The sequence below is a fragment of the Phytophthora sojae genome, assembly GCF_000149755.1.
Source record: "Phytophthora sojae unplaced genomic scaffold PHYSOscaffold_3, whole genome shotgun sequence".
In the NCBI taxonomy this organism is placed as follows: Eukaryota; Oomycota; class Peronosporomycetes; order Peronosporales; family Peronosporaceae; genus Phytophthora; species Phytophthora sojae.
In genome coordinates this window covers 10,154,174-10,174,256 of record NW_009258117.1, presented here as the reverse complement: position 1 = coordinate 10,174,256, position 20,083 = coordinate 10,154,174, and the positions used below count along the sequence as shown (strand labels likewise).

Here is a 20,083-nt window from a genome sequence, read left to right as displayed (position 1 = left end):
CGCCTGAACCTTGCTGTTCAGGCGGTGGCTTGCGCAACCAACAAGCGGCACACTCATAAGAGTTGCCAGCCGCCGGTTTACGGCGCAGTTGTCAGCTACGAGGAAGCGACACTGCGCCAGCTGTACGCCGTAATCGCGCTGCAGCATGGTCGCTAGAAACTCGAGATGGCCCTGCGCGGAGAGATCGTCGTCCAGCGCGTCCAGCAGCGGGGCCATGCTGAGTAGCGTTGTCTTGGGACAGCCGTTCACCTCATAGCAGGCGAACACGGCGATGTAGTGCTCAGATGCGTGTGTCCAGCCGTCGAGCATGATGCCGAAGCGTGCTGGGAGCTTCGACGCAATCGAACGCTCGACGGCGACGACGACCCCGTCCATGCCAGCCCATCCGAGATGGGGTCCAGGCTGGAGTAGCTGAATAACATCCATAAAGTAAAGTTGTTAGTTTCCGTAGTAATGTAAACACAATGACCTTATGCATACACGTACCGCCGAGCTTCTCGGCTCTCACAAAAAGATAGTGGCAGGTTGCACATGACAATCCAAACCATCCAGCCGTGGAGGTTGAGCGCCGAGTGGCGGACGAAGTTCACGAGGGAGCCTGTCTCCGCCGTCGTAGCGTCGAACATGACGGTCTCGTAGTCAGGGTGCTCCCGCCTGATATGTTGCATCAGGTTGGAGTACCCGTTCCTATGGGTTTGCTTCCGAACCGTGCCGCAACGGCAACGGAAATACTCGAGAATCACCTCGTCGTTCTCGTCGCGACACGGGCGGAAGTAAAACCCCGAGACTTGGGAGTTCGTGTAGGTAGGGCGAGGAGGGCGGATAGCGCGAACCATGCTGGATGAGGTCTTGGAGGCTTGAGAAGTGAAAATTGAAAAGTGAGCGCTGCCAAATGAGCTGCAACTAGCAACGCAGACAACCAGTGATTCCAGTTCTTCTGAACGACTGGAAGCGAGAAGATGGCTGGTAAAACGCTAACATTATTATATAAAGGTAACTGTCATAAATTATGTAATATCACAAAGCACATCAATAAATTATCACGGTAGATGGCTGAACCCGCCGAAATGCGTAATTTATTGTTATTTTCTGAAATAATGTTATTGATAATGCTATTTTCGGAGGCCCTGCTACAAGCGGGTGATTGGCAAACAACTTCTGATCAAGATGGTCATGGGTGACGCTGACGACGCGCAGTTCAACGGGGTGGAGCGTGTGTTTGGTGAGAGTGCTGAGGTAAAATACCTCATGTGCTTTTATCATGTCGTTGCGCAAGTATTTGAGAAGTATTTGAGAAGACACGTGCTCTGCAGCCTTCTCACGCTAAGCTGGTGATGACTGGGGTCTACGGCATGCACTTCTCTCTCAGCGAGGCCGAGTTCCTCACCACGAAAGCGCGAGTGCTGGGAGAGTGGGCTGAAGTGCCTGAGCTGGCCACATTTGTCACATACTTCAAGGCGCAATGGCTCGCTGGACGCTACACGCACTGGCAGGTTTACCACACGCCGCGGGGCTAGGCAACTACAAACAACCCTGTCGAACAGTATAACAGGACAATCAAGCGTCAGTACACGCTTCACACCAAACTCAAGACGGGGGCTCTTCTGGGGCAGTTTCTTACCTGCTGCACCGCCGAGAGTTTGAGCGACAAGCCCTTCGCAACCGAGGCGACGATCCCCAAGTCTCTGGTCCGGCGCAGCAAGGAACTCGCGGCTGCAAAGCTGCTGCATGAGTATTCTCCCTGTCGAGCCAGCATCGCGTTTCTGCTCGATGAAGATGCTGATACGCGCCCTCCGGCTGACTGCGTGCGCGTTGTTTCAAAGCCATGCCCTCGCATCTTCGATCCCGAGGTGGGTCGGACGCACGAAGCAATCATGGTAACGGCCCAGCAGGGTGTGCACCTGGCCCGTATGGAAGTGGAGGGAATGCCGTCGACTGGGTGGACGGTCAACACGTCCTCGCGTTCATGTAGCTGCCGCTTCTTCCAGAAGTATGCTGCTTGCATCCACCTGACTCACGCACTCTCTATCCGTGGTCTTCTCCGCAGTGGCAAGCGTGCTACGCTTGTGTACCGCGGCTCGAACAAAGCCCGTCGAATGCAGAGCGAGACACAAGCCTCAGGCCGTCCCGCACAAAATGGCTACGCACTAGCCAAAAACTAACGAGCGCGCCTGTGAACAAGATCAATAGGCAAATAAACTTGCATAAACTAGAAGAGCAACAAGTTCGTCAAATAAACTCGCATTTGTTGCAATACCTTGCTGATCTCGCTGCGTCAACATTGATCCTTATCATGCATGGTCCTCCTTTGTCTATCGATTTAATCGCACACATCCGCAATACACATTCAGTTTAGTAATGAGAACTATCATAGGAACTTCAGACAGTAGACTCACCGTAGCTAGGCGTGCACACACACCACGCGGGGCTGCAGCAAGCCGTCGCCACTGCGTAGCCGCCCCACAAACCACCTTGCACAACTCTGTCGCAGCCGCTCCTGTAAGAGCGCTACCTGCTGCACCGCCTGCTCCAGCTGCACGTTTCCTCCGACCGAGGCAGCGACTCTCTGCGTCCACGTCGCCAGCTTTGAGGCACGCAGCCACGTCCAGCCCCACTTCGCGCTCCAGGAAGCCCGCAGTGTCGTCACACCGGCCCTTCTCACCTCCACCGGGAGCGGAGAGCACTTCTGCACGTCCGCTGTGGTGACGCTCCATCACGAGATGCCCTTGAACGCCCTGCAGAAGACGAAGCAACACATAGCACTTCTGTTAGCACGTTTCATCATTAACACGTTACTGGTCCTTCTTCGTACCGTAGAGAGGGAGCTTCAGCGCCACCACAGGTCCTTCTACGGCGCTCCATCCCTCCGCACAGATCGATCTCTTTCCTGCCTGCACTGCTGCGTGAGCGAATGTGTGACAGGTGGCGGAAAGTTGCGAATTTGCAACTTAAGTGCTAACTTGAAGTTGCTATTTGAGGTTCTGGTTGCACATTAAGGATTTCTCCTTTCTCTGCAATGGTGCTGATGTGCTTCTGTGGGTATTTCTGACATAATCTTTGGGTATTTTTCGTATTTAGTCGGGGTCTACCACCAGCTAGCCCGATGCTAACTCCAATTGTTCATTCGTGAATTCGTCTTCTCTTGAGCAAGTTCTGGCGACAATCACCAATACCCCTTGGGTCACCATGGAGGACGCCAAAACCTCCTTCAACGTCTTCTGCGCCGTCATCGGCATCGGTTCACTCGCCATGCCCTCCAACTACGCTCGCGCTGGACCTGTCTACGCCACCATCCCCTTGGGCTTCATGATGTTCGCCAACACGTACGCTGCCATCAAGTTATCCCGATGCTGGCGGCTCCATCGTCCGTCAAGACGTACGGCGACCTCCGTGAGTGGAGGCGCTTCTTCTCCGTGGTGTCGTAAGTTGGGGTGTGCGTGCTCGTGCCGATCGCGTACTTGATCTTGGGTAGTACGCTACTTGACGTCTCGTTCCCCGACACCTTCGGCCGAACTTTCTGGATCATCTTCGTGGCATTAATGGTCGTCCCGGTGTCTCTGATCCCAATGCTGAAGGAGAGTGCTGGTATGGCGTTTGCCGGCTGCATGGGGACCGCCATCGCCGACATCATCGCGGTTGCCATTCTGCAGTGGAACATGCGTGGCCACCCGTCGATCCCCAAGCCTGATGTATCGGTGCACCAGGTCTTGACCTGCTTCGGTAACCTCGCAGTGGCGTACGGGGCCGCTATCGTCATCCCCGACCTGCAGCGCGAGCACTCCCAGCCGCAGCGCATGCCTCGGGTGCTCATGGTCAGCATTGTCCTCATCTCCGCCTTCTTCTTTGCGATCGCGGTGGTCGGGTACTTGGCAGGCGGCTGCCAGATCTCTGGTAATGTGTTGTACTCGATCGTTGACACCTCCAACCCCCTCGGTCAAACGCCTCTTGGCTTCACTTCCAGTCGCGCTGCTGTTGTCATGGCGTACTTGTTTATGCAAGTCCACATCGCCGTCGCCTTTTCGACTCTGATGATGCCGGCATTCTACGTGGCCGAGCGTCTCATCCTGGGCATGCACAAGACTTCAGCTATCGTCCGCTTTAACCCCGACCAAGATCAAGAGATCATCGACCAAGACCTGGAGCTGCAGGAGAAGTATTCGGACGTGCATACCTTGACTCCAATGGGGGTGTCTGGTCACGGAGTGTCTGCTTCAAGCTTGGTCGAGAAGTCTGAAGGTCGGATGTCTCACCTCCGCGCGGCTATCGAGTGCCCCGAGGAGATCACGAGGAACAGCTTCGTGAGCCCTACAAGGGAATCAAGAACAAGCTGCGCTACATCACACTGCGCCTTACCATCATCACCATCATGGTCGTCATCGGTGTGGCGGCGCAAAACAAGTTCTTGGATCTCGAAGACTTCACGGGTGCCACCGCTCATACGGTCAACTACATGGTCATGCCGGTGCTGATTCACGTGCGCGTGTTCTGGAAGATGTCGACCCTTGACAAAGCGCGTCGATCGCGGTCGTGGTCATCTGCAGCATCGCGGGTGTGTACGTGATGATTCACGCTGGCAAGAAATTGTTCAGCCCCTCCGACGACGACACCGCCTTCCCATACTGCGACGCCGAGTACCAGGACGAGCCGTACTACATCCGCAATCGTACCAGCTAAGTGCAACGATAGCAGCCGCGGCTAGCAGTTTAGCACATTTCACTTCTACACTACAAAAACAGTAAGAACAATCCAACCACTATGTACCACACCACCACTTACCTCGAGACGGCATCAAGTAATTCGTACACGTATCAAGTCAAAGCTGAACCCACCAATTCACTGAACATGCTGCAATTGCAGACCATACGTACTCGTATTTACACTCCCAAGAAGGACTTACTCCAATCGCGAGACGAGCTTGCGTTTGCGGCGCCAACGCCAGCGCATCGAGGACACGTGCGTCTCGGCGCCAATTTCCTCCTCAAAGCAGAGGTTGTCCAGCAGCTCATACAACGCGCTGCCGTAGCGCTCGTTCATCCACGTGACAAACAGGCTGCGCTGGAAAAAGTGCACACGCTCTTCCAGCAGGTACGAGGCGAAGCACACCAGGTAGAAGTAGCGCTCCAGGTAGTTCACCGCCCGCAGCATGAAGAAGTCGCGCTTGGTGCTCGGGAGGTCACGGTCGATCGCCAGGTCGCGGCACTGGCTGATGCAGTCGCGCAGGTTCTGCATGTGCTCGCATTGGTCGATGGCGTAGTCAACCAACAGCTTGCAGTCGGAGCCGTTATCCAGCGTTTTGAGCAACTTGCGGATCACCACGAACTCGGCGGTGATTGCAGCGGACTGGCGTCGATGTCCCGCAGCTCTTGCACCAAGAATCTCCTTCAGCAAAGTCGGCTTGGACGAAGACGCGCTGTCCTCAAGCACCACACGCAGCATGTACACGCACACAAGAGCCGTCGTAGTGCGGCCACGCCCCATTTGGCAGTTGCAGATGACAGCCGTCTTCAGCTTCTTCTGCGCCGCCGACTTTGTTTCTGACGGCAGCACCAGTCCCAACTCGTTCATAAACGCAGGCAATAGCAGGCGCACCATATCATCCAAGTCCTTCTCTTCCGGTGCAGTCTCGTCCGACACTGGGATACGAGCATAGCGCAAGTCGAATTCTGTTTGTTGCGTCGCGTCCTCGTAAACTTCGGTCAGTGTCTTCACATCCAGCTGTGGGTTAATGTGCTCCATCGTCTCGTCGTTGACCATCTCGCGAGGCTCGTACCAATACATGAACAAACCGTTGTCCTTCTTGACCTTCGTCTGCAGCTCGAGTTTGACCTGCCGCTCGATCGCCGTGATCTCGTCCACCTCAATACCCGGATACTCCACGTTTACCATGAGGTCGTTCTGATGTCGCACGCAGAACGGGCGACCGGTGACGTAAATGACCGCTTCCTCACGCAAGTTAATCCAGATCGCGCGGTCGAACTCGCCACGCAAATGCTCCACAACGTCGATAATTCCCTGCTCTAGGCACTGGGCCGTGCCAAAGATCGGCTCGTTTGAAATGCGTCGATAGTTCGGGACGTTTGTCGTCAGCTCAAACGGGATGCGAGCAATGCCGAAGAAGTGGTCCATTTTCAGGACACAGTCAGTCAGCACCTTGTCAGACTTGTAGCGCACTCCACCCAGGTCATCCAGCAAGCGGAACAGGTTCGGATGTTGCTGGAGCCACTTGGAGAATGATGGATGGGCATTTTCTTCCTCGGCGTCTGGGGCGGGCTCCTCTCCGCTGGGCTTCTGGTGGGTCTCTATCATGTAGTTGCCGAATACAATCAGGTAGAAGTATCTCTCCAGGAAACTCATGGCGTGGTGCAGGTAGTACGACCGCTTCGCTGGCTTCGCTTCAGCATTGGACAAGTCGTGGTACTCGTTGATGACCGTGCGGATGTTGCAGATGGTGGCACACTCGTCGATGGCAGCGTCCACCCACCGCTTCGCCTCCCTGCCATTCTTTAGCCGTGTTTGTACCTCGCGGATGACAGCAAAGTTGCCAGATTCGGTCTGATTCTCGCGCTCCTCTTCTGTCTCCAACGTCAAGCTATTAACATCCAGAGTATGCCGCTGGCAGATAAGCCGACCGATTACCATCGCTGTCGTCGTACGGCGCTTGCCCATTTGGCAGTTGAACACAAAGGCAGTCGCTCCATCGTCTTCGGTCGCATCCATCAGGTTCATCAGCATTTCGACATCTCCATGCTCTGGTGCATTCTCCCGTTCGATGGGGACTCGGCGGTACACCACGCTTTGAATGGCGTCGTTGTATTTAGCCACATCGGTGCTTTCGTACAACTCAGGCAGTGTCAATACATGATCAGGCTGTGCGGTGCCCACCACGAGCTCATTCTCTCTCAGAGCCACCTCGTTCCAGTATTCAAAGCGGTTGTCCGCCGCCTTCAGCTCCTCCTGAAGACTGCTCTTCAAGGACGATTCCAGGACCTGGATTTTGTGTCCCGTGATTCCCGGCACCAAATCGTTCTCATTGAGCTTCGCACTACGCCGCGCCGTGAACGGCATCCCGTTCACATAAATCACCGCTTCCTACAGTAGCAATAACAAAACTCTCATCAGCGACCAGCAACCACGCCGCACCTCGTCAGCCCAGCCGAAGTTTACCTCTCTCAGGTTCACCCACACCACTTTCGTGAACCCATCAGCCGCCACCCGACTCAAAATCATCTGAATCCCCTCCTATTCGGCAATAAAATGATAAAAGTCATCAGAACACTCACCACTGAATAACCACGCACTTCTGTACATACCAGCGACGGTTGTGCAGATCCATACAGCGGCGTGCCTTCCAACCTCCTAAAGTTCGGCGCTGTCAACAAGAGCAACAAGAAACAGCATACATTAGCACCTAAACTCTAATATAAATATAAAAATATAAGACTTCTCACCAACATCGCCATGCGGCGTATCCAGCTCGTGGCAGTTCGGGAATCTGTCCGTCTTCAACACGTACTTCTTCAAAACCTACAATAAAATAAAATAAACAGCACAAAATAGATAAGAAAAAACATATTCTCCCAGCTCAACTCCCCCCCCTCCCTCCCCTCACCTTGGTGCCCTGCACCATGATGCTGTGCTGCCTCGTGAGCGTCTGCCTCTGGGTCTTGCCCCTGACGAGCGCCTGGATGCGGACGGCCGCCTCGCTCTGCTGCTGCTTACCGCGCAGCGAGTTGGCCGACAGCGTCTTGCTGCCCGTGACCAGCGCGTGTAGCCTGGTGGCCGCCCCGTTAAGGTACGTCTGGGGCTTGACGTCTTGCTGCACGCTCTTCTTGCCGCTGCTGAGCAGCGTCGAGCGCCTCACGGCCGGCGGCGAGCGCGCCACCAGCGCCTGCAGCTTGCCCATGTAGCCCAGCGGCCGCGTGGGCGCCGGCTCGCTCGGCAGACTCGACGAACTGCCGCCGCCGCTGCTGCTGCTGCTGCCGGCGCTCTCGCGGCGCAGACGCTGCGCGAACAGCTCGCGCACGGGCGCCAGCAGCTGGCGCAGCTCCGCCTCCGGGTCCTGCGCGCGCTGCAGCTCGGCGGCGCGCGCGTACGCGGCGTCCAGCAGCGCGTCCAGCTCCTCCATCTTTGGGCCGGGCGGACTGTTGGGAAGTGCGTGACATTTGACGAAATTTTAGAGGGCGTGGCCTGATTTTGCCGCACTGAAGTCGCGATTTGCAACGAGTTGGGGAAGGATTATGACGTGGGAATACGTGCTCAATGCTGAGTTTTACTTGGGGAGACGGCTTTTTAGGAGTGGTGTGGAGGAGGCTTGCACGCAGCTCAGGAAGATGTGATTGCATGGAGCACAAAATGGTCACGTGACGGATTTCCTCCACGCTCAAAATAACCCTTCATCACCCTTTTGTAAAATGCAGGCCAAGCAGTACGAGGTGCGACCGACCAATTGCGCCTTCAGAGCGGCGATTCTCATATTGTTGTGCCCTCGCAGGAGCGAATCCTCAAGCTCCAGGATGCGCTGGAGATGCAGAAGCTCAAGAATACGTGTACGTGGCTAACTGCGTGACTTGGATGTTGGTTCGGCGGCTCAGTGGTTGATGCTTGGTGCGGCGAATGAATTACAGCTCAGCTCGGTCGGATCCGGTACAATTGCAGTTTTCAACCTCCAAGCTGTAGCGTAGTTTGAGGTGCTGACGTGGCTGGTATAGTACACTGGAAGACCAACTGGACAAAGTGCAGATCGCTCTGGAAGAGGAGCGCGAGGAAAAGTACGTGCGTGTTGCAAGAACCTTAATCGGACATGAGCAGCGTCGTGACATTCGCTACAAAATTTGATGCAGAGAGACGATTCTGAAGAACCGGCAAACCAACCGACTCCTGATGGAGCTGCGCGAAGAACGCGTTCAAAGGTTGCAGGACCTGGAAGAGATTTACGCGAAAGACAAGAGATTGGATGCTCTGGCAGCTGAAATGGTACAGCAGTCCCAGTTGTTTGGGTTCTTTGATTGTTACTGGCGTCTCACTTTCTAATCATTATCATTCGAGTGCAGTCGGCTGCTACCCAGGGCATTAGCCAGGTGAACGAGGAGATTGCCCATAAAGATGCTGAAATCGTTGGTCTTCGTGCAACTGCGCGATGCAGCGCAAAATTGCTCCAGGTTGGATCTAAATGTGCTACGATCTTCGTATGCAGCATGTGGTCTTACTACTTCGGGTTGTGTAGAAAGCAGAACAGGACTTCCTCATCACGCACCAAGACCTAGAAAACACACAGCTCAAGCTTTTGGATTGCAAGCGGTAGGACGCAACCAGTTTGTTCGACGGCTGCTGAAATCCTATTCACCCTTATTCTCTTAGGAAGCTGTCTGTCAAGGAACGCGAGGTGCGCGTCTGGATCGAGAGGTATGAACAGGTTATGATGGATCTTCACGCTTCACAATTCCGCCTAACACAGCTCGCACGAGGTATGTACTGTAGCTTTGAATTTTTGTAAAACTTCATTGGTAGTGATACGGCACCACTCGGCTTGTATTTATTCTGCTAGATGCGAGTTCGAAGGAGGCTGCTTTGACGGTATATCCGTGCCCTAGTGATCTTTTGCCGGGGTTCTGGTATGCTAACCGTGGTCGAATATTCGTCTTGTCTTGCTGAAGTAGCGAGGGCACGCAATAGACATCGACAATCCTGCCAATGGGGCGGCAAGCCTCCGAGCTCGTCCAGTCGCTTTGATGAAGCCTGTTGGGCTGCACGATCGTGCCGTTCGGAAGTATCGTCGTGATCAGATTCCAAACCGTGCGGTAGCAGGCACAGCAAGCATCACCAATCTGCAGCCAGTGTCCCACTTAAAACCAGTGCGCTCGGTGGGGTCCCTACCTCATGTGCATTCAGAGTCCATACCGGCTATTAGTCGTGACTGCTTCCAATGTACAGCAACAACCCCGCCAGCGAAAGCAAAGAATAGTCGGTACGTTCTGCTGCCCACAACCAATAAACTGGAGCGTGTGATTGCTTACACCCCTCGTCTTATGGCAGGAGACCCAACATCACTCGAGATGAACGCGATTCACCGTACGAATTCAGTTTTACACATTTCATGCACGACGGGTACTTACTCATACTCGTTTCTTGCTCACAGTGAAACCCAGCCAGGCTCGAAGTATCTGGGTTACGGTCTGGGACTTCTCAAGAAGGACCACGTAGTCCCTCCTAACAACCTTTAACAAGATAATCTTGTTCAAGCTGCTACTGTCGTGAAGTATCGGAGTCGACGATCGGGTGATGTTTAGCGCTGCTGATCGACACGCCCGAAGGCAGCTAAGAGATCCGTCACAGCTCGTGCTAAACTAATTCAGTGCGAATCCATTGATCCGCTTTATAAAGTCAACTCGATACAGGAAGCGAACGATGGACCCATCATAGTCATTGTTGTTCTTCTGGAAAAGGGCCATGCAGACAGTTTGCAGATCCACAAGTAGAGCCCAATCAAGCATCGGTCGGTGCACACACGATTCTGCACAACATCATCAATAAAACACAGAAAATCAAAACAAGAGTTGGGCAGTGAATTTCTCGAACTATTGAATACCTGATCGTATTATTGACAGCTTCTTTGCCAGGTACAAGCTTGACCAGACATTCCACCATCCAGTGTTGAACTTTGCGCTCGCTCCAGTGCTCGGGATTTTTTTATTACTTTTAAGTAGTAAAAACTTGCGCAAAAAGTATAATTTTAAGTATATTTTTTTTACTTTTAAAAAAGTATACTTTTTGAGCAAGTTTTTTTGCGGGACCTGTCAAACTCGGTATCACCTTTCTTGTGGCGCGCGTCCAGCAATGCAAGATATCGGAATCAGATCGAGATGAAGCTCGAGGACGTGCCGACGTTCCAGGGCCAGGGGCTGCACTCGGAGCGCCACGTGAAGGCGCTGGGCTCGGCCCCCAGGCACTTCCCCAAGGAGCGCATCCAGCGGGCGACGCTGAGCTCGGGGATCACGCTCGAGTACGCGGTCGAGAGCAGCACCGAGGAGCCCGAGGCGGCGGAGGACCTGCCCGAGGAGCGGCTGGTCATGATCAACGGCTTTATGATGACCAAGGAGGGCTGGGCACCCGTCATCGACCTGCTGCTGGACGCGTGGGACACCGAGCAGCAGGGCAAGAAGCTCACGGTACTCAGCTTCGACAACCGCGGCGCTGGCGGCAGCGACGCGCCCTTGACGCGCTACACGACGAGCCTCATGGCGCAGGACACGCTGGGCTTGCTGGACCATCTCGGCTGGGACTCGGCGCACTTCATCGGTGGCAGGTAGGAGCGTTAAACTGTGCTGCCGGTGGCGGCAGAGTAGAAGCTGACTCGGTCACTGTTTGTCTGCAGCATGGGCGGCATGATCGCCATTGAGCTAGCCGCGACGGCACCCGAGCGTGTGCGGTCGCTGTCGCTCTTGGTGACCACGCGCGGGGCATACTTGCCGCACCCGAGGATGTGGAAGCCCTTCCTCGGCTCGGTCCTGGGCGGATCCATGAAGTGCGTCATGGAGCTGCTGTACCCGAGCACAATCCTGGGCAACCCGATCGACGGCCGCGAGGATCTCAGCGTGCAGGACGTGCTTACGAAGTACCATGCGACCCCTCAGTCCGAGAACGCGTATCCTCCGTTGTACGCGCTGGTGGCGCAGGGTGTAGCGTGCTTGACGCACTACGTGTCGGACGAACGACTGGAACTCGTAGCCAAGGCGGGCTTCCCGATCCTTATCGTCGGAGGCAAGCAAGACATCTTAATCCCGCCCGAGAACTCGGTGGCGCTGATCGAGCGCCTAAAGGGTGACCATGTGCGCACTCTGTTCTTCGAGACAGGAGGGCACGGCGCATTCTTCCAGTTCGCGGAGGAGATCGCCGACGGTCTTGCGCAAACGATTGAGCGCGCGAAATTGTAAGCGAAGCAATATGCTGCTGTAAGTATGAGGGAAATTATTACTGCCGCGAATACATGTACAGTGTTTACTCGGAGCTCCCAGTGCGTCCGGTGAAGTGAATTCATCCATGCATGTACTTGGCGCTCCTTCCTCTAAAGCATGGCTTCAACAGCTCCGCTCGATTCCAAGTCCCACTTTACTCGGATGACTGACGCCTTCGCCCAGCCCCAGGAGTTCTGCATCAGTCAGTACCTCGCAGTTCAACCACCTCGTTCATTTCTCGATTCGATCAAGACTGCACACGTCGGAGCCAATACAGAATGAGCCTCTCTCGACTGGAGCAGCACATGGCGTCCAAGTACGCGGCGTTCCGGGTGTACACGCCCGAGACGGTGCAGAAGGCCAAGGTGGCCACGGGGATCACGATGACGTACCTCATCCAGGAGGTGGGCAGTGGGAGCACGGCGGACGAGACCAGGTTGGCGCTGATCATGGGCTACAGCTATCGGAAGGAGGAGTGGGCGCCGCTGGTCGACGGTCTGCTTACGCAATGGGAGCAGAAGTACCCCGGCAAGACGCTCAAGGTCTTGACGCTGGACAACCGCGGCGTGGGGGACACGGACGCTCCGTGGGGCAAGTACTCGACGTCGGGCATGGCGCAGGACACACTGGCACTGCTGGACGTCGTCGGGTGGAAGACCGCCCACATTGCAGGGGTGAGCATGGGCGGCATGATCTCGCAGGAGATCGCGCTCGCTGCCCCGGAGCGGGTGTTGTCACTGTCGCTGCTGGTGACGAGCCCAGGGTCCTTCACCCCTGACGCTTCTGCATACCCAGCGATCCTCACGACGCTGGTCTCGTCGGATGCGGACAAGGTCACGAACGCTATCCTGTCCTTCCTGTACCCGGAGTCGTTCCTCGCCAGCAAGAACGGGGACAACGGCACCATGCGCGACGTGTTTTTCAAGTACCACAAGAACGTAGCGGCCACGCTGGGTGCTCCGTCATCGTCCGGAGCGCTCGGCCAGACCGCGGCCCTGGTGCTTCACAGCGTGTCGGACAAGAAGCTGCGCAAGATCCGTGACCAGAAGTTCCCGATCCTCATTGTCGGCGCCCAAATGGATCAGTGCATCAACGTTTCGCACTCGCTTCACTTCGACAAGGCCCTCGCCAGCGACCACACCAAGTTCGTGCTGTACGACGACGCTGGCCACGGGTGCTTTCTGCAGCACATTGACGAGATCGCTGGTAACCTCATGGAAGTCGTGCAGAGTGCAAACCAATCCGCTGCAACGAGTTAATTCAGCTCCAGGTACTGACGCGTGGTGCGTGGATGTACGTACGTGCCCCCTCCACCCAGAGCCTACCGAGTCTTCGTCGATGCCGCTAGTTATTAAGTAAATAACCAAATCCACTTTTGTGCTGCTGTTGCTTGGTCTTGACATTCGGCGACACTGTCTTAGCTTAGGACTTGGACAGATGAGAAAACAAATGATTGGCGCAATTGTCCACACAAGCGCCCGACCTCGGAGAGATGCGAGTCAACAAGTTCCGAGCAAAAACGTCAACTGTATTTCGTTCAGTGCCGCAGTCGAACCCGACAGTGCCGAGGCTCGTCAACACTTGCGACGCATGCCGGTGTTGACGGTGCGTACAGTAGAGTACTCGCACCCAGTGAATGGTTGGTGGCGAGTACGTCGTCGCCAGTGCCTGACTCAGTTGAGCACGGGCGCCTGACCGCGAGGTCGTCTTGTGCCTGATGTGGTTGAATCGTCTAAAAACGGGTGCGAGACCGCTAAAAACGGGCCGTCACGGGACAGCGTGGTGGGTGAGCTCTGCAGTGCATCGACGCCAGCTTTCCGGTAGATGAACTCAACGGCGTTTGACCAGCGGTCTCGCCCTCCATTTTTCCGGTGATGCAAGAAGGTCGCAACGCGCGAAATAATATCCTTCCGTCACTATGCGCCCCCGCTTCAGTGGCTACGTGACGAGGCCGTAAGAAAAACTGCCATTGGTGCGTTCCGGTCCTGTGGGTACCGTCAATGCACGCACGTGGTTTTCCGTCACTAAAGCGAGGTTTTCGTAGTAACTGGGACATCCTTTCCCGGATGGAGCTCTTGGTCTCCTTGCAAATCCCAGCAGATGGAGGACTCAGGTATCCGGCCGAAAGTGCCCCACCCGAACAGGAGCGAGGTCATTCACTGCCATTGTGCATTTCACCTCCGACCCAACGGAACGAAAAGCGTCACAAGCAACATGCTGGCTCGGTAGGCTGCCCCCGCCTCTCGCTCTACCCCGTTCTACGCTAATCTTTTCTTTTCCATTGCAATGCAGCCGTGTAGCCCAGGCGGCGCTGCGCCAACGCCGCGCCTCCGCGCTCAGCCTCTCCGCTCTACGGCAGCAGCAGCAGCAACGGTCGTACGTGGTGGACCCGCGCCGCGGCGGCGACTTCTCGCTCACGCGCAACAAGTACCTGTCCGTGCTCAAGGAGGAGTTCCCGCTGGAGCTGGGCGGCTCGCTGCCCGAGGTGACCATCGAGTGGGAGCAGTGGGGCGACTGCTCGCTGCCCGGAGACCGCACCATCCTCGTGCTCCCGTCGTTCTCGCACTCGAGCCACGCCGCGTCCAACCGCGACGACCCGCGCCCCGGCTGGTGGGAGAACATGATCGGCCCCGGCAAGGCCATCAACACGTCCTACTTCCGCGTCATCTGCCCGTCCGTGCTGGGCAGCCCCTTCGGCGCCACGTCGCCGCTGTCGGTGGACCCGCGCACGGGCGACAAGTACAAGGCCTCGTTCCCGCAGCTCACGCCCGCCGACATGGCGCGCTGCCACGCCAAGATCCTGGACGACCTGGGCATCGACAGCGTCCACACCGTCGTGGGCGCCAGCATGGGCGGCATCCAGGCGCTCGAGTTCGCGGCCCAGTTCCCGGACCGCCTCGACCGCCTCGTGGGGCTCGCCTGCACCCACCAGACTACGCCCGGCACCGTCGCCTTTCGACGCGTGCAGCGGCGCGCCATCCTCGCCGACCCCATGTACAAGGACGGCAACTACACGCCCGGCGTGCCCCTCGAGGGCATGAAGGTGGCGCGCGAGCTGGGCATGACGTGCTACCGCTCGCGCGAGGAGTTCGACGCCCGCTTCGACTGGAACCCGACGGGCCCGCAGCACTTCAAGACGGCCACGTTCGAGGTCGAGAGCTACATGGACTACCAGGCCAACAAGTTCGCACGCCTGTACGACCCCAACTGCTACCTGCTGCTCTCCAAGGCCATGGACCTGACCAACTTGGGCCGCAACTCGCTCAACCTGGCGGAGGGCACGAGCCGCATCTCGTGCGACTCGCTGATCATCGGCATCAAGCAGGACCTGCTGATCCCGATCCAGGAGCAGCGCAACCTCGTAAACATCCTGCAATCGTACGGCCACAACGCGCAGCTCGTCGAGGTGGACTCCAAGTTCGGCCACGATGCCATGTTCAACGGCCAGATGCAGCGCGACGTGTTCTCGCCGCTAGTGCGCGAGTACATCGAGGAGCAGCTCGCCAACATCCTGCCGCACGAGCAGCACCGCTACAGCAGCCTCTAAGTGCTATCGACACATGCTGATACTGTCCGAACCAGCACCTCTTGTTCCCAGTCAGTATGCCTATAAGGGAGCTGCATCCGATGTCGCATGTGAAAGTAAGTGTCACCAGCCAGCTCGGTTAACCACAAATTCAACTTATCTATGGTATCTCACGTGCTGCCGGTGTTCTAAGGGCTCAGGTTTGAAAGCTGAAGTCGCTACGGTACGGTTAGGAAAGCTACTGGGGGTGTACATTTATGTTTGCCGACGCTCAATCCTCCGAAAGCCTCAATGCATCATCAACTTCGTCTAACAACTTCGCTCAAGCCCGAACACCCCGTTGAGGTGGCAGGGCTACTCAAAATTTCCCCGCCGACAGTCCTTCAAGGCAAAAGGTAATCGAGACCGAACATGACAGTAAAACAACCGTGACATTTGATCGGTTTCAGGCGCTGTGGCTCGTTCCCTTGCTGCTTGCACCAGAAACACGACTGTCTGGTATCTGGATCAGCGTTGCGTAAATAAAAATTGCAATAAAACTATTGATAAAATTGGGGTCAACAATTACAATTAGAAAATTGGCTGCAATGATTTTATTGTATTGTACAAGACAGTTGACTTGATAACTGTACGTGCGTGGGTAGCCAATCAAATGGTCTATACAGACCCCTATACAAACCACAAGAATACAATTCAATGCCTACATTGTACAATTAAAATTGTAGCGTGACGGCAAATCTCAATCAAATTTTCAATGTAAATTGACGAAGGAAAGGAAGGGAGAGACACGTTGCCGCAGAAATATTAATCAAAATACGCAATGAGCGAACAGCACTGAAAATTAACGGCCCCAGCAGTAAAAAAGCAGCAGCCGGTGGCAATTTACGTGCTGTAGAATGGTTCAATGCGTAGTTCACGTCGAGCCTTTCCTATTACTATCAAACAAGTGCGGAGGAAATTCTAAACCTGGTTTGTGGTCAACGGACCGTGGGCAGCGATCCTTAAAAGCTTTCTACGCGTGGGTTTTGTGCAAACCCTCTCACACACACACCCCTTGAGTTTCAACACGTTGGATAGCGGTAGGTTTTTGTATGTATTGTTTGCAATTGTCGAAGGAGAAACCTATCCACTTGCTTCTAGAAAGTTAGATACAGTATTAATAACAAAATATGATATGTGGACCCGAAAAATCTGTTAAATGGCATAACATGCTTAGTATTGTTTGAAAGCAGGTTTCTTGATGTTGATCGCAATGAAATATATCAATTGACTTACTTGAAACCACTGTATTAATAGATCGTGATTGTTCGTGGCTCGGCTGTTGTCTGATACTGTACCAGCAGGTGAGTCAATAAGAGCGCTCTGATTGGTGCTGCGGCGTGCAACCCCTACTCACTCTCCGAGAGTGACTCTCGTGCGGCGACTTCGCTGCCCGCTACAGAGAACTCCGGCTATAGTGGCGCCGGGTATAAGAGTAAATCGACTATTAGAGCGCTTCCGCGGATATCCCAAATTCTGACCATAGTAAAAGCAAGTCAAACCGGCTATTAGACTGTAAGAGTGTAAGAGAGCTCCCCCACCAAACCAAAACCACACATTGTAAGAGGAGTGGGGGACACGTGGCCCACGTGTCTCCCACTCCTCTTACAATGTGTGGTTTTGGTTTTAAAAGTGAGCCACGTCACGTGGCTCACTTTTAAACACGATCAAGAGCACAATAACGGTCTCGTCATGTCAGCACCTCACTATCTACGAAAAAACGAGCTCCGCCAGTATCATCAGGCGCACCCCAGTCTCAAGCACGTCGATCTCCAGCAGTGGGTTGCCGTACGCCTCAACAAAAGGATTGGCCTGTAGTGGGGAAAAATTATCAGCCAGCCACTTGACTGCACTCCCAATGGGAACCTTAAAAAGAAACGCAAGTCGCACCATGCGTCTATTGAAGACAAGCTGATGGAGTTCGTGCATGCTCAAGAATCCAAGGGTCTCCTCTCGGACGAGATGCTACGAACAAAGGCAAATGAACTCGTCGGAGAGGAGACAATTTCCCTGTCGTGGATTCAACGGTTCAAGTTTCGTCATCGTGTGACGCTACACAAGATGCATGGGGAGGCTGGATCGGTTGACACGGCGGACCTCGGCCAGCAATGTGTAGAGTTAATGGAGCTACTCGACAAATACAACCCCCAAGATATTTTCAATATGGACGAGACAGCTGTGTTTTACCGGGTACTGAAAAATTGGAGCCCATCGTGATCAATCGAGCTGCGAAACCGCGCTGCTTCAAAGGTGTCAACGTTGGCGCGATCCCTATGGACTATTTTTTGAACCAAAAAGCATGGATGACAGCTGAAGTGTTTTTGAAGTGGGTGCGGGCGCTAAATCTCAAGATGCATGGACGCAGAATACTTTTGCTGCTCGACAACGCTGCTGGTCATGTTGACATTGAACTGAACAATGTGTACATCCATTTCCTACCAAAAAATACTACGTCGCACCTGCAACCAATGGACGCCGGCATTACTCGAAACTTCAAGCTGAAGTACAAGAAATTATTTGTGCAGTGGGTGATTGAGCAGACCGGTCCACAGAAGCGGTTAGATTTGTTGACGGCAATAAAATTTGTCGTGGGCGCATGGAACGCGGATGCGGATGCGACAATTCGACACTTACTAGGATTGTGTCAGGAAGCATGAGCGCTAGGCTTGAGCGCGACAGTGAGCCGATGACAAGAGAAACGGAGCTGGAAGATCTAGAAGCGCTGATATCTAGATTAGATCTATTGGATCCATTGAGTGCGGCACGCTACGTTGACGTTGAAGATGCTGTTGACGATAGCCCACACAGCGACGACGCAAGCGAGCAAGTTTCAAGTGACAGTGAGAGTGATTGTGGTGGTGAGGAGGAACGACCGGTTTCGCACAGCGAGGCACTAGAAGCAGCTCAAAAGCTTCAGGTCTACATGTTTGCTCACGGATTACAGGACATCAGTGTACAGAACGTTGTCAATGCCACGAGGAGAATGGCAATTATCTCTAAGCGCCAGACGTCAATCACCTCGTACTTCCATGCTTTATAGTAGTTTCAATTTTCAATAATAGGTTCCCTCTTATAACAGCAAAAATCTATAAGAGAGCTTGTGAAGTTGATGGCCAAACACCTCCACTATAACCGGAGTTCTCTGTATTTTTGCATGCGGCCGCATGCGACCACCTACATACCCCACTAACCAATCACAAGTCCTTTTTCGAGGAATTCCGGTTGAGAACGGGCCTAAGTGATGTGATGTTTGTGCTGAGAGAACCAGTGTATGAGTTCAATTAGATGAATTACTCATTTGCTAATTGCCGCGACACGTACACAGAAAAATGGTTGGGAAGAGCTGCAGCAGGACCGCGGCTGCCTCGGAGCAAATGGTATAAGCTGCATGGGCGCTATCGCTTAGTCTGTAATCGTGCGTTCACAGACAATCCTGTCTTCCACAGACTGCAACGTCCGTTGAGACAGCTACAATTCTTTTGCCGTTTCGATAATGCTAGAAGCCTACCATCACCAACGCAATAAAAGGAAGTGCGTGGTTAGTACGCTATCAGCAACGCAGAACTAGCTCCGTAAGACTGTCAGCGATTTCTTCTGGGTATTGAAAGAAGACCCCATGGCCCCCTTCCTCGAAGAAAAGCGTCTTGACGTGGCCTCCATTCAAATGCTGCCGCAGCGTCTGCATTTCACACGGGGGGATGAGAATGTCCATGGCGCCTCCGACCAAAAGAATCGGGAAGCCAGCGTCGTTGATGGCCGAAAGCCGCTCATCGGAGACCCAATGCGTGCGGATTGCCAGGACTTGGTTGATCATCCCGAGATATGACAGCTTCTCCCGTACCCTCGCACGGTCCTCCAGATACTGGTACATCACTTCACGTCTCGTTGTGTTACCGAAGGACATTGGCTGGTCCAGAGACACCTCGCTGCAGAGCAGCTTCAGCTGAGCCTTGGCGATAGCTTCCGGTTCTGTAGCATCGATATTCTCCTTCATGGGCTCCTTGGAGCGAGGGTCCTCGACGTACTTGCCTCGAGTTGTTACCATAAGTGTGAGAGACTTTACTCGCTTTGGAGCTGCTAGGGCGAGCTCCAGCGAGATCATGCCGCCCATACTGACCCCGACGACGTGTGCCGACTCCCAATTGAGGAAATCCAGTAGTGCCAACGCATCTTGTGCCATTCCACTGGTAGTATAACGCCACCAGGGCACGTCCGACCCGCCCACTCCGCGGTTGTCGAAGCTCACGAGCTTCACGTCGCGCTTGCCGTCGACAGCGCCGCTCCACTTGTGCAGCAGCATGTCGATCAGCGGCGTCCAAGCCTCCTTGATGGTCATGAAGCCCGTGATGAGGATCACTCGCTCTTCCGGTGCACCGTCGACTTTGACCTCGTTCTCGTGGGTGACATACTCGACCGTGATGCCCGTCGACAGTGCCGCCTTCTTCTTGGCATCCGGAGCGAAGTGCTTGGGGTTGGCGTAGAGAGCGTCGACGTGACGTTGCGTGGTGACACCTGCAACCGACACCAATGGGGACAGCAAGGTTTCTTCGACAGACGCCATGGCTTT

General features: G+C 54.6%; 12 protein-coding genes across 12 annotated transcripts in view; 8 read left to right on the top strand and 4 right to left on the bottom strand.

The window, feature by feature from the left end:
* PHYSODRAFT_285754 (hypothetical protein) overlaps window positions 1-1,130 on the bottom strand; it is a 2,460-nt gene extending 1,330 nt beyond the window's left edge. The window contains exon 1 of the mRNA XM_009527002.1: window positions 10-1,130. Within this exon, the coding sequence (XP_009525297.1) occupies window positions 10-375 (366 nt within the window). The 5' untranslated portion in view covers window positions 376-1,130. The remainder of the gene's footprint in view (window positions 1-9) is intronic.
* A 43-nt stretch (window positions 1,131-1,173) lies between these two features.
* On the top strand, window positions 1,174-1,335 carry PHYSODRAFT_496528 (hypothetical protein; the record flags this gene model as incomplete). Its single annotated transcript, XM_009527001.1, has 1 exon — window positions 1,174-1,335. One exon carries the CDS (start codon window positions 1,174-1,176, stop codon window positions 1,333-1,335), a length of 162 nt encoding a protein of 53 aa, XP_009525296.1.
* A 260-nt stretch (window positions 1,336-1,595) lies between these two features.
* PHYSODRAFT_497613 (hypothetical protein) lies at window positions 1,596-2,162 on the top strand (the record flags this gene model as incomplete). Its single annotated transcript, XM_009527000.1, has 2 exons — window positions 1,596-1,681; window positions 1,754-2,162. Coding segments are annotated over 2 exons (495 nt in total), but the record flags the coding sequence as incomplete, so codon positions are not given.
* A 129-nt stretch (window positions 2,163-2,291) lies between these two features.
* PHYSODRAFT_330342 (hypothetical protein) lies at window positions 2,292-2,714 on the bottom strand (the record flags this gene model as incomplete). The annotated part of the gene is made up of 2 exons (XM_009526999.1): window positions 2,292-2,312; window positions 2,397-2,714. The coding sequence occupies 2 exons, from the start codon at window positions 2,712-2,714 to the stop codon at window positions 2,292-2,294; spliced, it is 339 nt and encodes a 112-aa protein (XP_009525294.1).
* Window positions 2,715-3,186: 472 nt separating this feature from the next.
* PHYSODRAFT_330341 (hypothetical protein) lies at window positions 3,187-4,674 on the top strand (the record flags this gene model as incomplete). Its single annotated transcript, XM_009526998.1, has 4 exons — window positions 3,187-3,376; window positions 3,427-4,236; window positions 4,269-4,494; window positions 4,542-4,674. 4 exons carry the CDS (start codon window positions 3,187-3,189, stop codon window positions 4,672-4,674), a joined length of 1,359 nt encoding a protein of 452 aa, XP_009525293.1.
* A 219-nt stretch (window positions 4,675-4,893) lies between these two features.
* PHYSODRAFT_360267 (hypothetical protein) lies at window positions 4,894-8,125 on the bottom strand (the record flags this gene model as incomplete). The annotated part of the gene is made up of 4 exons (XM_009526997.1): window positions 4,894-7,089; window positions 7,311-7,369; window positions 7,449-7,524; window positions 7,610-8,125. The coding sequence occupies 4 exons, from the start codon at window positions 8,123-8,125 to the stop codon at window positions 4,894-4,896; spliced, it is 2,847 nt and encodes a 948-aa protein (XP_009525292.1).
* A 399-nt stretch (window positions 8,126-8,524) lies between these two features.
* Window positions 8,525-10,220, top strand: PHYSODRAFT_493833 (hypothetical protein; the record flags this gene model as incomplete). Its single annotated transcript, XM_009526996.1, has 8 exons — window positions 8,525-8,550; window positions 8,709-8,772; window positions 8,845-8,973; window positions 9,051-9,158; window positions 9,224-9,297; window positions 9,358-9,464; window positions 9,545-9,573; window positions 9,657-10,220. 8 exons carry the CDS (start codon window positions 8,525-8,527, stop codon window positions 10,218-10,220), a joined length of 1,101 nt encoding a protein of 366 aa, XP_009525291.1.
* A 1,051-nt stretch (window positions 10,221-11,271) lies between these two features.
* PHYSODRAFT_285748 (hypothetical protein) lies at window positions 11,272-12,649 on the top strand. The gene has a single exon (XM_009526995.1). The coding sequence runs from the start codon at window positions 11,373-11,375 to the stop codon at window positions 11,928-11,930; it is 558 nt and encodes a 185-aa protein (XP_009525290.1). The 5' UTR covers window positions 11,272-11,372; the 3' UTR covers window positions 11,931-12,649.
* Window positions 12,650-12,723: 74 nt separating this feature from the next.
* PHYSODRAFT_285747 (hypothetical protein) lies at window positions 12,724-17,377 on the top strand. Its single transcript, XM_009526994.1, has one exon. It carries the CDS (start codon window positions 14,572-14,574, stop codon window positions 15,496-15,498), a length of 927 nt encoding a protein of 308 aa, XP_009525289.1. The 5' UTR covers window positions 12,724-14,571; the 3' UTR covers window positions 15,499-17,377.
* A 167-nt stretch (window positions 17,378-17,544) lies between these two features.
* Window positions 17,545-17,709, top strand: PHYSODRAFT_383301 (hypothetical protein; the record flags this gene model as incomplete). Its single annotated transcript, XM_009526993.1, has 1 exon — window positions 17,545-17,709. A coding segment is annotated over one exon (165 nt), but the record flags the coding sequence as incomplete, so codon positions are not given.
* Window positions 17,710-17,789: 80 nt separating this feature from the next.
* Window positions 17,790-18,173, top strand: PHYSODRAFT_488818 (hypothetical protein; the record flags this gene model as incomplete). The annotated part of the gene is made up of 1 exon (XM_009526992.1): window positions 17,790-18,173. One exon carries the CDS (start codon window positions 17,790-17,792, stop codon window positions 18,171-18,173), a length of 384 nt encoding a protein of 127 aa, XP_009525287.1.
* An 893-nt stretch (window positions 18,174-19,066) lies between these two features.
* Window positions 19,067-20,077, bottom strand: PHYSODRAFT_492402 (hypothetical protein; the record flags this gene model as incomplete). Its single annotated transcript, XM_009526991.1, has 1 exon — window positions 19,067-20,077. The coding sequence occupies one exon, from the start codon at window positions 20,075-20,077 to the stop codon at window positions 19,067-19,069; it is 1,011 nt and encodes a 336-aa protein (XP_009525286.1).
* Between the last annotated feature and the right edge of the window lie 6 nt (window positions 20,078-20,083).